Source organism: Nerophis ophidion, linkage group LG10 (genome assembly GCF_033978795.1).
Source record: "Nerophis ophidion isolate RoL-2023_Sa linkage group LG10, RoL_Noph_v1.0, whole genome shotgun sequence".
Lineage (NCBI taxonomy): Eukaryota > Metazoa > Chordata > Actinopteri > Syngnathiformes > Syngnathidae > Nerophis > Nerophis ophidion.
In genome coordinates this window covers 64429222-64443211 of record NC_084620.1, presented here as the reverse complement: position 1 = coordinate 64443211, position 13990 = coordinate 64429222, and the positions used below count along the sequence as shown (strand labels likewise).

General features: G+C 42.6%; 1 protein-coding gene across 4 annotated transcripts in view; it reads left to right on the top strand.

The window, feature by feature from the left end:
* cerk (ceramide kinase) overlaps nucleotides 1-13990 on the top strand; it is a 154409-nt gene that overhangs the window by 30132 nt on the left and 110287 nt on the right. For 3 of the 4 annotated variants that reach the window (XM_061914476.1, XM_061914475.1, XM_061914474.1), the window contains exon 2: nucleotides 6174-6284. The exons of the other annotated variant lie outside the window; for it this stretch is intronic. In XM_061914476.1, the coding sequence (XP_061770460.1) occupies nucleotides 6174-6284 (111 nt within the window). The remainder of the gene's footprint in view (nucleotides 1-6173; nucleotides 6285-13990) is intronic. 4 annotated transcript variants of the gene reach the window in all.

Genomic DNA, 13990 nt, shown 5'->3' with positions numbered 1-13990 from the left:
TTTACAGTATAAAAATCTTGCATTAATTTTTCCTGTTTAAAAAACAAGTGGTACCGTTTTTCCATTTAATTTAATTCCATGTATTTTTATATTATATATTGTGTAAAAAAATAATCGTAAAATTCTGGCGACCGAGTCGTGACCCGAGGTGGACCGTCCCCTGCTGGCCCGACTATGGACTGGACTCTCACTATTATGTTAGATGCACTATGGACATCTGCGGTCCTCTAGAAAGGTTTCTCACTGTCATCCCACTGGGTTGAGTTTTTCCTTGCCGTGATGTGGGATCTGAACCGAGGATGTCGTTGTGGCTTGTGCAGCCCTTTGAGACACTTGTGATTTAGGGCTACATAAATAAACATTGATTGATTGATTGATATAAACACATTTATACTCATACTGTTTATTATTCACTGTTAAAAGCGGCCCTCTGATGGCAACCATAATTCCAATGTGGCCCTCAATGAAAACGAATTTGAGGCACCTGTTCTAAGGGATTGATTGATTGATTGATTGATTGAAACGTTTATTAGTAGATTGCACAGTTCAGTACATATTCCGTACAATTGACCACTAAATGGTAACACCCGAATAAGTTTTTCAACTTGTTTAAGTCGGGGTCCACGTTAATCAATTCATGGTAAATCAGGACAAACTTTTTTCACCACAGCTCCATCTGCTGGTAGGGCTGCCAATTGTACACTTTTTTTTTTTTTTTTGTCCTGTCCAGCTTCTCAGGCAAAATCATGTTGTTGATATAGATGCTCATGTCGCCTGTACAAATTTACTTTACAAAAGAGAAGTGTAGGATACTTCTCTACTTGCCTTATTTGTAGTAAATTTTATTGCCCAAATGCAGCTGAAATTGGCTCCAGCACCCCCCGCCACCCTGAAAGGGACAAACGGTACAAAAATGGATGAATGGATGGATTTATAATATTTTTAGGTGCAGCCGGGCCGATATAGATAGAGGAAAAAAAGGAAGACAGAGGGGGAAATTGTGGGGACAAGAGGGGGATAAGACAGAGAGATGACGACATCAACAACAACAGCACACATAATAATAATAATAAAAACAAAACAATATCTGGCAAAGACGAGCTTAAATGCTGCCTCTGATTAGTGCTCGGGAAGCAGGTGAGCGAGCATTTTGTCCACCAGAGACAGGTGGACAAAATGAGTAACCAAGGAAACCAGACAAGGGAGTGGAAAAAAAACAGGAACTTAAAGAGTCCAAAAGACAAACAGCACATGGTTAAACAAAAACATGATCAACAGACATGACATTTTATTTATTATTGGTTAGCTTCAGGATAACAATGTTATTAAAAAGAATAAGAGACTTATTATACTCTAAAATGTTGGTCTTACTTAAAAATGCACGCATTTAGTTGTATTCAGTGTTAAAAAATATGATATGGCTCTCACGGGAATACATTTTGAAATATTTGGCTTTCATGGCTCTCTCAGCCAAAAAGGTTCCCGACTCCTAGATTGTTATAGTAACAAAGGGTTACGCTTTGTCAGTGTGCTTATCTAATGGATTGCTAACTTATTAGGCCTGTAAAGCGCCATAAAACTTGCCAGGAAGTTGTGTTTGCAGATTTGATTGAGCGGTCGTGCCAACCTGTCGGCTGTCCACCGTTTTCAAAGTCCACTTCACGTATTACCTCATGAAAAGTGTAAATGATAGCAGTAAAAGCCATTTACAATGTCTTCATTCCATTTACATTCTATTGTTTATTGTCATATTTCCAACCCCCCCCTGAGGCCATCGCTCTTCGTCCTATTCGTCAAAGTGTGAATATCGATGGCCGCCGAGTTATTTATGCCTGCACGGCGCATCGTTTTCATTTGGGAAGGAAATGAAATCCTATTCCAGGCCCAGACTCCCTGGAGAGGAATAATATGTGGCGGCGGCGGCGACTGCGAGCGCCGTCCGTTTGGCCATATCAACTTCATAATTGGGCGGGAGAGACAGGCGGGGGGTGGGGGGTCACTTCAACTGGCCGTGTCACGTCCTTCCTCCTCGCCGGAGTCTTTGAATGGCTTTCATTAGAGCAGGTGCAAGCTGGGGGGGGCAAATTCAGGGATTGAAATGTGAACATCTCCAGAAGTTCACGGGGGAAATAAGCGAAATGAGTCCACGAGCGTCAGTACTTCTAAACTGATTTGAAGTCAGACTTGAACAGCAAACCTCCGACAAGGCGACCACTTGGAATGCGTCATTTATTGCCACGTGAACCCTTTGTAAGTCACTTGAAAATCTACACTCCTGGAAAATAAAAAAAAGTCCGCTTCCCAAAATCTGCTGTAAAAATATCACACATTTCTACTGTAAACGAACCCGATGTTCTAAAGCAGGGGTCTCAAACTCAATTTACCCGGGGGCCACTGGATGCAGAAACCGGATGAGGCTTGGCCGCAAGAAAAGATTTCCTCAAAAAATCTATAATGCACTTTTTTAATGTGAATGACTCAAAGCGCTTTACATAGTGACACCCAATATCTAAGTTACATTTAAACCAGTGTGGGTGGCACTGGGAGCAGGTGGGTAAAGTGTCTTGCCCAAGGACACAACGGCAGTGACTAGGATGGCGGAAGCGGGGATCGAACCTGCAACTCTCAAGTTGCTGGCACGGCCGCTCTACCAACAGAGCTATACCGAATGAATTCACCTTCTATGAATGGTCTCAAACTCAATTTACCTGGGGACCACTGGATGCAGAAACCGGGTGAGACTGGGCCGCGAGAAAAGATTTCTTAAAAAAATCTAACATGCACTTTTTTAATGTGAATGTGAATGGTATTTATATAGCGCTTTTTCTCTAGTGACTCAAAACGCTTTACATAGTGAAACCCAAGATCTAAGTTACATTTAAACCAGTGTGGGTGGCACTGGGAGAAGGTGGGTAAAGTGTCTTGCCCGAGGACACAACGGCAGTGACTAGGATGGCGGAAGCGGGGATCGAACCTGCAACCCTCAAGTTGCTGGCACGGCCGCTCAACCAACCGAGCTATACCGAATGAATTCACCTTCTATGAATGGTCTCAAACTCAATTTACCTGGGGGCCACTGGATGCAGAAAAACGGGTGAGACTGGGCCACAAGGAAAGATTTCCTCCAAAAATCTAACATGCACTTTTTTAATGTGAATGTGAATGATATTTATATAGCGCTTTTTCTTTAGTGAGAAAAAGCTACATTACTACATTACATATATACTTACAGCATGTATATAAAACCTTAATGGAAGTTTTTGGAGCGCTTTATAGGCAAAATACAGCAAATCCTAATACCTTCATTGTTAGCTGACTTTTGCTAGTGTTTATTTATGATTTAGATTGCATAAAAAAATTAAAACATGTGTTTTTGTCTTACATAAGGATTGTGCCTGATAAAGAAAATGCAGTGTAAAGGAAGTTTTAAGTGTTTTAAATGTCCGTCAAAAACAGCAGCCTTTTTCTGTATAAAACGTACGCTTTCAAGTAGTTCATTAAAACGCATTAAAATCTTTGATGTCGCTGCCAAAAGCCGCCTGATGAGGCTGATCTTCCCCGTCTCCTTGTACTGGAGGAACCGGATCACGCTCTACTCGAGGAATTCTTTTAATGAACAGCCCTTCCTAAATGCTGCACAGGTCTTTTTTTAATCACAGAGCCATCAGGAACCGGCAGCTTAAATCCTGCTCCTGTGGGAAAGGGGAACTAGAGGATGTAGTTTCCGATGCCAACACTCGCTCCGTCCCTTGAGGCGTGACTTGGTTTTTCCATCCCGTTCTTTTCAGCGCCGGTTAAAGGCCTACTGAAACCCACAACTACCGACCACGCAGTCTGATAGTTTATATATCAATGATGAAATATTAACATTGCAACACATGCCAATACGGCCTTTTTAGTTTACTAAAGTACAATTTTAAATTTCGCGTGGAAGTATCATGCTAAAACGTCGCGGTATGATCACAGCTATAAGTCGTCTCTTTTCATCGCTTAATTCCACAGTATTATGGACATCTGTGTTGCTGAATCTTTAGCAATTTGTTCAATGAATAATGGAGACGTCAAAGAAGAAAGCCGTAGGTGGGAAGCGGCGTATTGCGTCCGCCTTTATCAACACAAACACAACCGGTGTTTCATTGTTTACATTCCCGAAAGATGACGGTGAAGCTTTACTCTGGAACAGAGCGGTCAAGCGAACACGGTCGGATTGGACCCCACACACAAAGTACGGTGTATTATGCAGCAGTCATTTCGAAAAATCGTGTTCCGAAGAGGGTCCCTTGCGAAGGGCAGAGATGGGCATCGCCACCACCCGTCGACTGGTGCTGAAGAAAAGTGCGGGGGCCGACTTTCAGGTTGTACAGGTACGACCATATAATCTCACTAAAACACTAGTAACACAATAAGCAGATAATGTTAAGATCCGCTGCTCGGATTTTACATTATTTGGTTTTGAGTCTTTTGTGTTTATCTTGTTTGTTCATGGACGCTTCCGATTCTGAGTTGGTGCACTTCCTTATTTGTTTTTGTCACCATGGCGACTTGATTTGTCCACCTGCACTGGCCGTTTGACGCATTATTGTTTCTGTATTTAAAGCTGCTTCCTCCCTTTGTTCTGCCTGGGTTCGTCACTTGCTCTATGCAACACGCACGTTTGGTTAAGTTCCTCCTTAGCTTCTGTGTGCTCGACACGCGCTTCTGTGGACTTTTTATTGAGTGCTAGTGTTTAGCCTAGCTCTCCGTGCGTTGCACGCGTTTTTTTTTGCCTTTGTATCAGTTTTCTTTTATCATTTTATACATTAAATCAAGTCTTACCTGCTACTCCTGCCTGTCTGGTCCTCGTGCATCCCTGGGGTGACGCAACACGCGCACACGATGAGCGCCGATCGTGACATATAAGGGATTTTCCAGAATTATCCTAGTAAATTTGTCTAATAACATTTGAATCGCTCCCACTGTATAGTCTTTTTTTTCTTCTAGTCCTTCACTCTCACTTTCCTCATCCAGAAATCTTTCATCCTCGCTCAAATTAATGGGGAAATCGTCGCTTTCTCGTTACGAATCGCTCTCGCTGCTGGTGGCCATGATTATAAACAATGTGAGCATGTGAGGAGCTCCACATGTCGCCACCTCATCGCAGGGCATATATATATATAATATATGAATAATATACATATATTCTACATATATTCTACATTTAAGTGCAGTCAAGGAACATATGCATTATGCAGTCTGATGGCTGTCGGTATGAAGGACCTCCTGTGTCGTTCCGTGTTACATTTAGGGAGTCTGAGCCTTCCACTGAACGTGCTCATTCTCTCCGCAAGGTCCGAGTGTAGTGGGTGGGAGGTGTTGTCCATAATGGCTAGGAGTTTTGCTAGACTTCTCCTCTCTGACACCACCGCCAGAGAGTCCGGCTCCACTCCCACCACGTTACTGGCCTTCTCTACCAACTTGTCCAGTCTGTTTGCATCCCTCACTCTCAGCCCGCTACCCCAGCAAACCACGGCATACAAGAAAGCGACCGCCAACATCTGAAGCGATCCCACTGCAATCGCCTTTTTTTTTTCTAGTCCATCACTCTAAATTTCCTCATCCACGAATCTTTCATTCTCGCTCAAATTAATGGGGATATTTTCGCTTTCTCGGTCCGAATAGCTATTGCTGCTGCTGGCTATGATTATAAACAATGTTCAGATGTGAGGAGCTCCACAACCCGTGACGTCACACGCACATCGTCTGCTACTTCCGGTACAGGCAAGGCTTTTTTATTAGGGAACAAAAGTTGCGAAATTTATCGTCGATGTTCTCTACTAAATCTTTTCAGCAAAAATATGGCAATATCGCGAAATGATCAAGTATGACACATAGAACGGACCTGCTATCCCCGTTTAAATAAGAACATTTTATATCAGTAGGCCTTTAAACTCGCCACTGAGCTTTCGTCACACAGTTTTGTGGCAAGTTGAATAAAAGGACGGGGGAAAAAAACAACTAAAAACGCCGGTATCAAAATAACGCCTTACATAATTCATCTTTGGAATGGTCATTAGTATTCAAGCCTGTGTGTGTGTGAACAAGTATAAAGCGGAGGAAAAAACTCATTACAAGGACTGTCAGCTTGTGTTGTAAAGCCTGTTGAATAATTTAGGATTGTGATAATGTCTCCGCAGCCAGCATCCACGCTTATCAGGTGCGGGAGATCGTGGCCGTGCACAAGACATACATCAACGACCAGACCAAGGCCGCCAAGCACCTCCAGCAGAATCCCTATGCATTCACAGGTAAACGAGTAGTCCTGTCTCAAGGGAACTAAACCATTAGGGCCTGTACTCCTGAAGACTGTAGGGATCCTCTCAGACAGCTCAAACATGGAGTTCCGAGCAAGGAGTCTCAGCTTAGGAGGGATTCCAGGACATTTTCAGAGAACTTTGAGCGAGGATCGGACAGAGACTCATACCTTAGTGAGGAGTCGCCAGGTACGAGTCATTATTTCAAGAGCTGTGATTGGTTATCCTGAAAGCGAGATAAAAAATATAGGTCTGTTGATATTGGGTAAAAGATGGGCCCTCAAATCCATAGGCGCCGATCTATATTTCTGCCAGTGGGTGTTAAAATGCCTACTGAAATGAGATTTTCTTATTTAAACGGGGATAGCAGGTCCATTCTATGTGTCATACTTGATCTTTTTGCTGAAAGGATTTAGTAGAGAACATCCACGATAAAGTTCGCAACTTTTGGTCGCTAATAAAAAAGCTTTGCCTGTACCGGAAGTAGCAGACGATGTGCGCGTGACGTCACGGGTTGTGGAGCTCCTCACATCTGAACATTGTTTACAATCATGGCCACCAGCAGCGAGAGCGATTCGGACCGAGAAAGCGACGATTTCCCCATTAATTTGAGCGAGGATGAAAGATTCGTGGATGAGGAAATTTAGAGTGATGGACTAGAAAAAAAAAAAAGGCGATTGCAGTGGGAGCGATTCAGTTGTTGGCAGTCGCTTTCTTGTATGCCGTGGTTTGCTGGGGTAGTGGGCTGAGAGTGAGGGATGCAAACAGACTGGACAAGTTGGTAGAGAAGGCCAGTAACGTGGTGGGAGTGGAGCCGGACTCTCTGGCGGTGGTGTCAGAGAGGAGAAGTCTAGCAAAACTCCTAGCCATTATGGACAACACCTCCCACACACCATACTCGGACCTTGTGGAGAGAATGAGCATGAGTGAAGGACTAGAAAAAAAAACTATACAGCGAGAGCGATTCAGATGTTATTAGACACATTTACTCGGATAATTCTGGAAAATCCCTTATCTGCTTATTGTGTTACTAGTGTTTTAGCGAGATTATGTGGTCGTACCTGTACAACCTGAAGGTCGGCCCCGCACCTTTCTTCAGCACCAGTCGACGGGTGGTGGCGATGCCAATCTCTGCCCTTCGCAAGGGACCCTCTTTGAAACACGATCATTCGAAATGATCGCTGCATAATACACTGTACTTTGTGTGTGTGGTCCAATCCAACCGTGTTCGCTTGACCGCTCCGTTCCATAGTAAAGCTTCACCGTCATCTTTCGGGAATGTAAACAAAGAAACACCGGCTGTGTTTGTGTTGCTAAAGGCGGCCGCAATACACGGCTTTCTTCTTTGACGTCTCCATTATTCATTGAACAAATTGCAAAAGATTCAGCAACACAGATGTCCATAATGCTGTGGAATTATGCAATGAAAAGAGACGACTTATATTTCATCATTAATATATAAACTATCAGACTGCGTGGTCGGTAATAGTGGGTTTCAGTAGGCCTTTAATTAGTAGATTGCACAGTTCAGTACATATTCCGTTCAATTGACCACTAAATGGTAACACCCCAATAAGTTTTTCAACTTGTTTAAGTCGGGGTCCACGTAAATCAATTCATGGTGTTGTCCCGATACCAGTATTTTGGTACTTCTCGGTACTTTTCCAAATAATGGGGACTACAAAAAATGTCATTATTGGCTTTATTTTAACAAAATCTTTCGGTATATTAAACATCCATCCATTTCCTACCACTTATTCCCTTTGGGGAGGAGGGGGGCGCTGGTGCCTATCTCAGCTACAATCAGGCGGAAGGCGGGGTACACCCTGGACAAGTCGCCACCTCATCACAGGGCCAACACAGATAGACAGACAACATTCACACTCACATTCACACACTAGGGCCAATTTAGTGTTGCCAATCAACCGAAAAAATTGTTTTTTAAAAACTATTATACCAAATAATACATTGCAAGAATCGCGTTTAATTAAGAATCGATTTTAAATTGAAACCCAACTAATAAATACTGAACATTATGACTCATATCCCAATGAAAAAAACTTTTTTTTTTGTAAAATCTGTTATAAAAAATCTTGCAAAAACAACTATTCTAAAAACAGCCGGCTCGACAAGAAGGAAAATAGTAGCAAAGACAATAATAAAATGCACAATAATAAGTAAAGCCTCAAAGGAGGGTGTTGGAGAGTGAGTCATATATGCGAGATCCACGATGGTGGACTAGACTCTCACACTATTATGCTAGATCCACTATGGACTGGACTCTCACACTATTATGCTAGATCCACTATGGACTGGACTTTCACAGTATCATGTTAGATCCACTATGGACTGGACTTTCACACTATCATGCTAGATCCACTATGGACTGGACTCTCACACTATTATGCTAGATCCACTATGGACTGGACTCTCACACTATCATGCTAGATCCACTATGGACTGGACTCTCACACTATTATGTTAGATCCACTATGGACTGGACTCTCACACTATTATGTTAGATCCACTATGGACTGGACTCTCACACTATTATGCTAGATCCACTATGGACTGGACTCTCACACTATTATGTTAGATCCACTATGGACTGGACTTTCACACTATTATGTTAGATCCACTATGGACTGGACTCTCACCCTATTATGCTAGATCCACTATGGACTGGACTCTCACACTATTATGCAAGATCCACTATTAACTGGACTCTCACACTATTATGCTAGATCCACTACGGACTGGACTCTCACACTATTATGCTAGATCCACTATGGACTGGACTTTCACACTATTATGTTAGATCCACTATGGACTGGACTCTCACCCTATTCTGTTAGATCCACTATGGACTGGACTTTCACACTATTATGTTAGATCCATTATAGGACTGGACTTTCACAGTATTATGTTAGATCCACTATGGACTGGACTCTCACACTATCATGCTAGATCCACTATGGACTGGAATCTCACCCTATTATGCTAGATCCACTATGGACTGGACTTTCACAGTATCATGTTAGATCCACTATGGACTGGACTCTCACATTATTATGCTAGATCCACTATGGACTGGACTCTCACACTATCATGCTAGATCCACTATGGACTGGACTCTCACCCTATTATGTTAGATCCACTATGGACTGGACTTTCACACTACTATGTTAGATCCACTATGGACTGGACTCTCACACTATTATGTTAGATCCACTATGGACTGGACTCTCACCCTATTCTGTTAGATCCACTATGGACTGGACTCTCACACTATTATGTTAGATCCACTATGGACTGGACTTTCACACTACTATGTTAGATCCACTATGGACTGGACTCTCACACTATTATGTTAGATCCACTATGGACTGGACTCTCACCCTATTCTGTTAGATCCACTATGGACTGGACTCTCACACTATCATGCTAGATCCACTATGGACTGGACTCTCACACTATTATGTTAGATCCACTATGGACTGGACTCTCACCCTATTCTGTTAGATCCACTATGGACTGGACTTTCACACTACTATGTTAGATCCACTATGGACTGGACTCTCACACTATTATGTTAGATCCACTATGGACTGGACTCTCACCCTATTCTGTTAGATCCACTATGGACTGGACTTTCACACTACTATGTTAGATCCACTATGGACTGGACTCTCACACTATTATGTTAGATCCACTATGGACTGGACTTTCACACTACTATGTTAGATCCACTATGGACTGGACTCTCACACTATTATGCTAGATCCACTATGGACTGGACTCTCACACTATTATGCTAGATCCACTATGAACTGGACTCTCACCCTATTATGCTAGATCCACTATGAACTGGACTCTTACACTATTATGCTAGATCCACTATGAACTGGACTCTCACACTATTATGCTAGATCCACTATGGACTGGACTTTCACACTATTATGTTAGATCCACTATGGACTGGACTCTCACACTATTATGCTAGATCCACTATGGACTGGACTCTCACACTATTATGTTAGATCCACTATGGACTGGACTTTCACACTATCATGCTAGATCCACTATGGACTGGACTCTCACACTATCATGGTAGATCCACTATGGACTGGACTCTCACACTATTATGCTAGATCCACTATGGACTCGACTTTCACACTATTATGTTAGATCCACTATGGACTGGACTCTCACACTATCATGCTAAATCCACTATGGACTGGACTCTCACACTATTATGCTAGATCCACTATGGACTGGACTTTCACACTATCATGCTAGATCCACTATGGACTGGACTCTCACACTATCATGGTAGATCCACTATGGACTGGACTCTCACACTATTATGCTAGATCCACTATGGACTGGACTTTCACACTATTATGCTAGATCCACTATGAACTGGACTCTCACACTATTATGCTAGATCCACTATGAACTGGACTCTCACCCTATCATGCTAGATCCACTATGAACTGGACTCTCACAATATTATGCTAGATCCACTATGGACTGGACTTTCACACTATCATGCTAGATCCACTATGGACTGGACTCTCACACTATCATGGTAGATCCACTATGGACTGGACTCTCACACTATTATGCTAGATCCACTATGGACTGGACTTTCACACTACTATGTTAGATCCACTATGGACTGGACTCTCACACTATTATGCTAGATCCACTATGGATTGGACTCTCACACTATTATGCTAGATCCACTATGAACTGGACTCTCACCCTATTATGCTAGATCCACTATGAACTGGACTCTTACACTATCATGCTAGATTCACTATGAACTGGACTCTCACACTATTATGCTAGATCCACTATGGACTTGACTCTCACACTATCATGCTAGATCCACTATGGACTGGACTTTCACACTATTATGTTAGATCCACTATGGACTGGACTCTCACACTATTATGTTAAATCCACTATGGACTGGACTCTCACAATATTATGTTAGATCCACTATGGACTGGACTTTCACAGTATCATGTTAGATCCACTATGGACTGGACTCTCACACTATTATGCTAGATCCACTATGGACTGGACTCTCACCCTATTATGTTAGATCCACTATGGACTGGACTTTCACAGTATCATGTTAGATCCACTATGGACTGGACTCTCACACTCATGCTGGATCCACTATGGACTGGACTTTCACAGTATCATGTTGGATCCACTATGGACTGGACTCTCACCCTATTATGCTAGATCCACTATGGACTGGACTCTCACACTATTATGCTAGATCCACTATGGACTGGACTCTCACTATTATGTCAGATCCACTATGGACTGGACTCTCACACTATTATGCTAGATCCACTATGGACTGGACTTTCACAGTATCATGTTAGATCCACTATGGACTTGACTTTCACACTATGATGCTAGATCCACTATGGACTGGACTCTCACACTATTATGCTAGATCCACTATGGACTGGACTCTCACACTATCATGCTAGATCCACTATGGACTGGACTCTCACACTATCATGCTAGATCCACTATGAACTGGACTCTCACACTATCATGCTAGATCCACTATGGACTGGACTCTCACACTATCATGCTAGATCCACTATGGACTGGACTTTCACACTATCATGCTAGATCCACTATGAACTGGACTCTCACACTATTATGTTAGATCCACTATGGACTGGACTCTCACCCTATCATGCTAGATCCACTATTAACTGGACTCTCACACTATTATGCTAGATCCACTATGGACTGGACTTTCACACTATTATGTTAGATCCACTATGGACTGGACTCTCACCCTATTCTGTTAGATCCACTATGGACTGGACTTTCACACTATTATGTTAGATCCATTATAGGACTGGACTTTCACAGTATTATGTTAGATCCACTATGGACTGGACTTTCACAGTATCATGTTAGATCCACTATGGACTGGACTCTCACACTATTATGCTAGATCCACTATGGACTGGACTTTCACACTATTATGCCAGATCCACTATGAACTGGACTCTCACACTATCATGCTAGATCCACTATGGACTGGACTCTCACACTATTATGCGAGATCCACGATGGTGGACTGGACTCTCACATTATTATGCTAAATCCACTATGGACTGGACTCTCACACTATCATGCTAGATCCACTATGGACTGGACTCTCACCCTATTCTGTTAGATCCACTATGGACTGGACTTTCACACTATTATGTTAGATCCATTATAGGACTGGACTTTCACAGTATTATGTTAGATCCACTATGGACTGGACTCTCACACTATCATGCTAGATCCACTATGAACTGGACTCTCACCCTATTATGCTAGATCCACTATGGACTGGACTCTCACACTATCATGCTAGATCCACTATGAACTGGACTCTCACCCTATTATGCTAGATCCACTATGGACTGGACCCTCACCCTATTATGCTAGATCCACTATGGACTGGACTCTCACACTATCATGCTAGATCCACTATGTACTGGACTCTCACTATTAAGTCAGATCCACTATGGACTGGACTCTCAAACTATCATGCTAGATCCACTATGAACTGGACTCTCACACTATTATGCTAGATCCACTATGAACTGGACTCTCACCCTATTATGCTAGATCCACTATGGACTGGACTCTCACACTATTATGCTAGATCCACTATGAACTGGACTCTCACACTATTATGCTAGATCCACTATGAACTGGACTCTCACACTATTATGCTAGATCCACTATGGACTGGACTCTCACACTATCATGCTAGATCCACTATGGACTGGACTCTCACACTATTATGCAAGATCCACTATTAACTGGACTCTCACCCTATTATGCTAGATCCACTATGAACTGGACTCTTACACTATCATGCTAGATTCACTATGAACTGGACTCTCACACTATTATGCTAGATCCACTATGGACTTGACTCTCACACTATCATGCTAGATCCACTATGGACTGGACTTTCACACTATTATGTTAGATCCACTATGGACTGGACTCTCACACTATTATGTTAAATCCACTATGGACTGGACTCTCACAATATTATGTTAGATCCACTATGGACTGGACTTTCACAGTATCATGTTAGATCCACTATGGACTGGACTCTCACACTATTATGCTAGATCCACTATGGACTGGACTCTCACCCTATTATGTTAGATCCACTATGGACTGGACTTTCACAGTATCATGTTAGATCCACTATGGACTGGACTCTCACACTCATGCTGGATCCACTATGGACTGGACTTTCACAGTATCATGTTGGATCCACTATGGACTGGACTCTCACCCTATTATGCTAGATCCACTATGGACTGGACTCTCACACTATTATGCTAGATCCACTATGGACTGGACTCTCACTATTATGTCAGATCCACTATGGACTGGACTCTCACACTATTATGCTAGATCCACTATGGACTGGACTTTCACAGTATCATGTTAGATCCACTATGGACTTGACTTTCACACTATGATGCTAGATCCACTATGGACTGGACTCTCACACTATTATGCTAGATCCACTATGGACTGGACTCTCACACTATCATGCTAGATCCACTATGGACTGGACTCTCACACTATCATGCTAGATCCACTATGAACTGGACTCTCACACTATCATGCTAGAT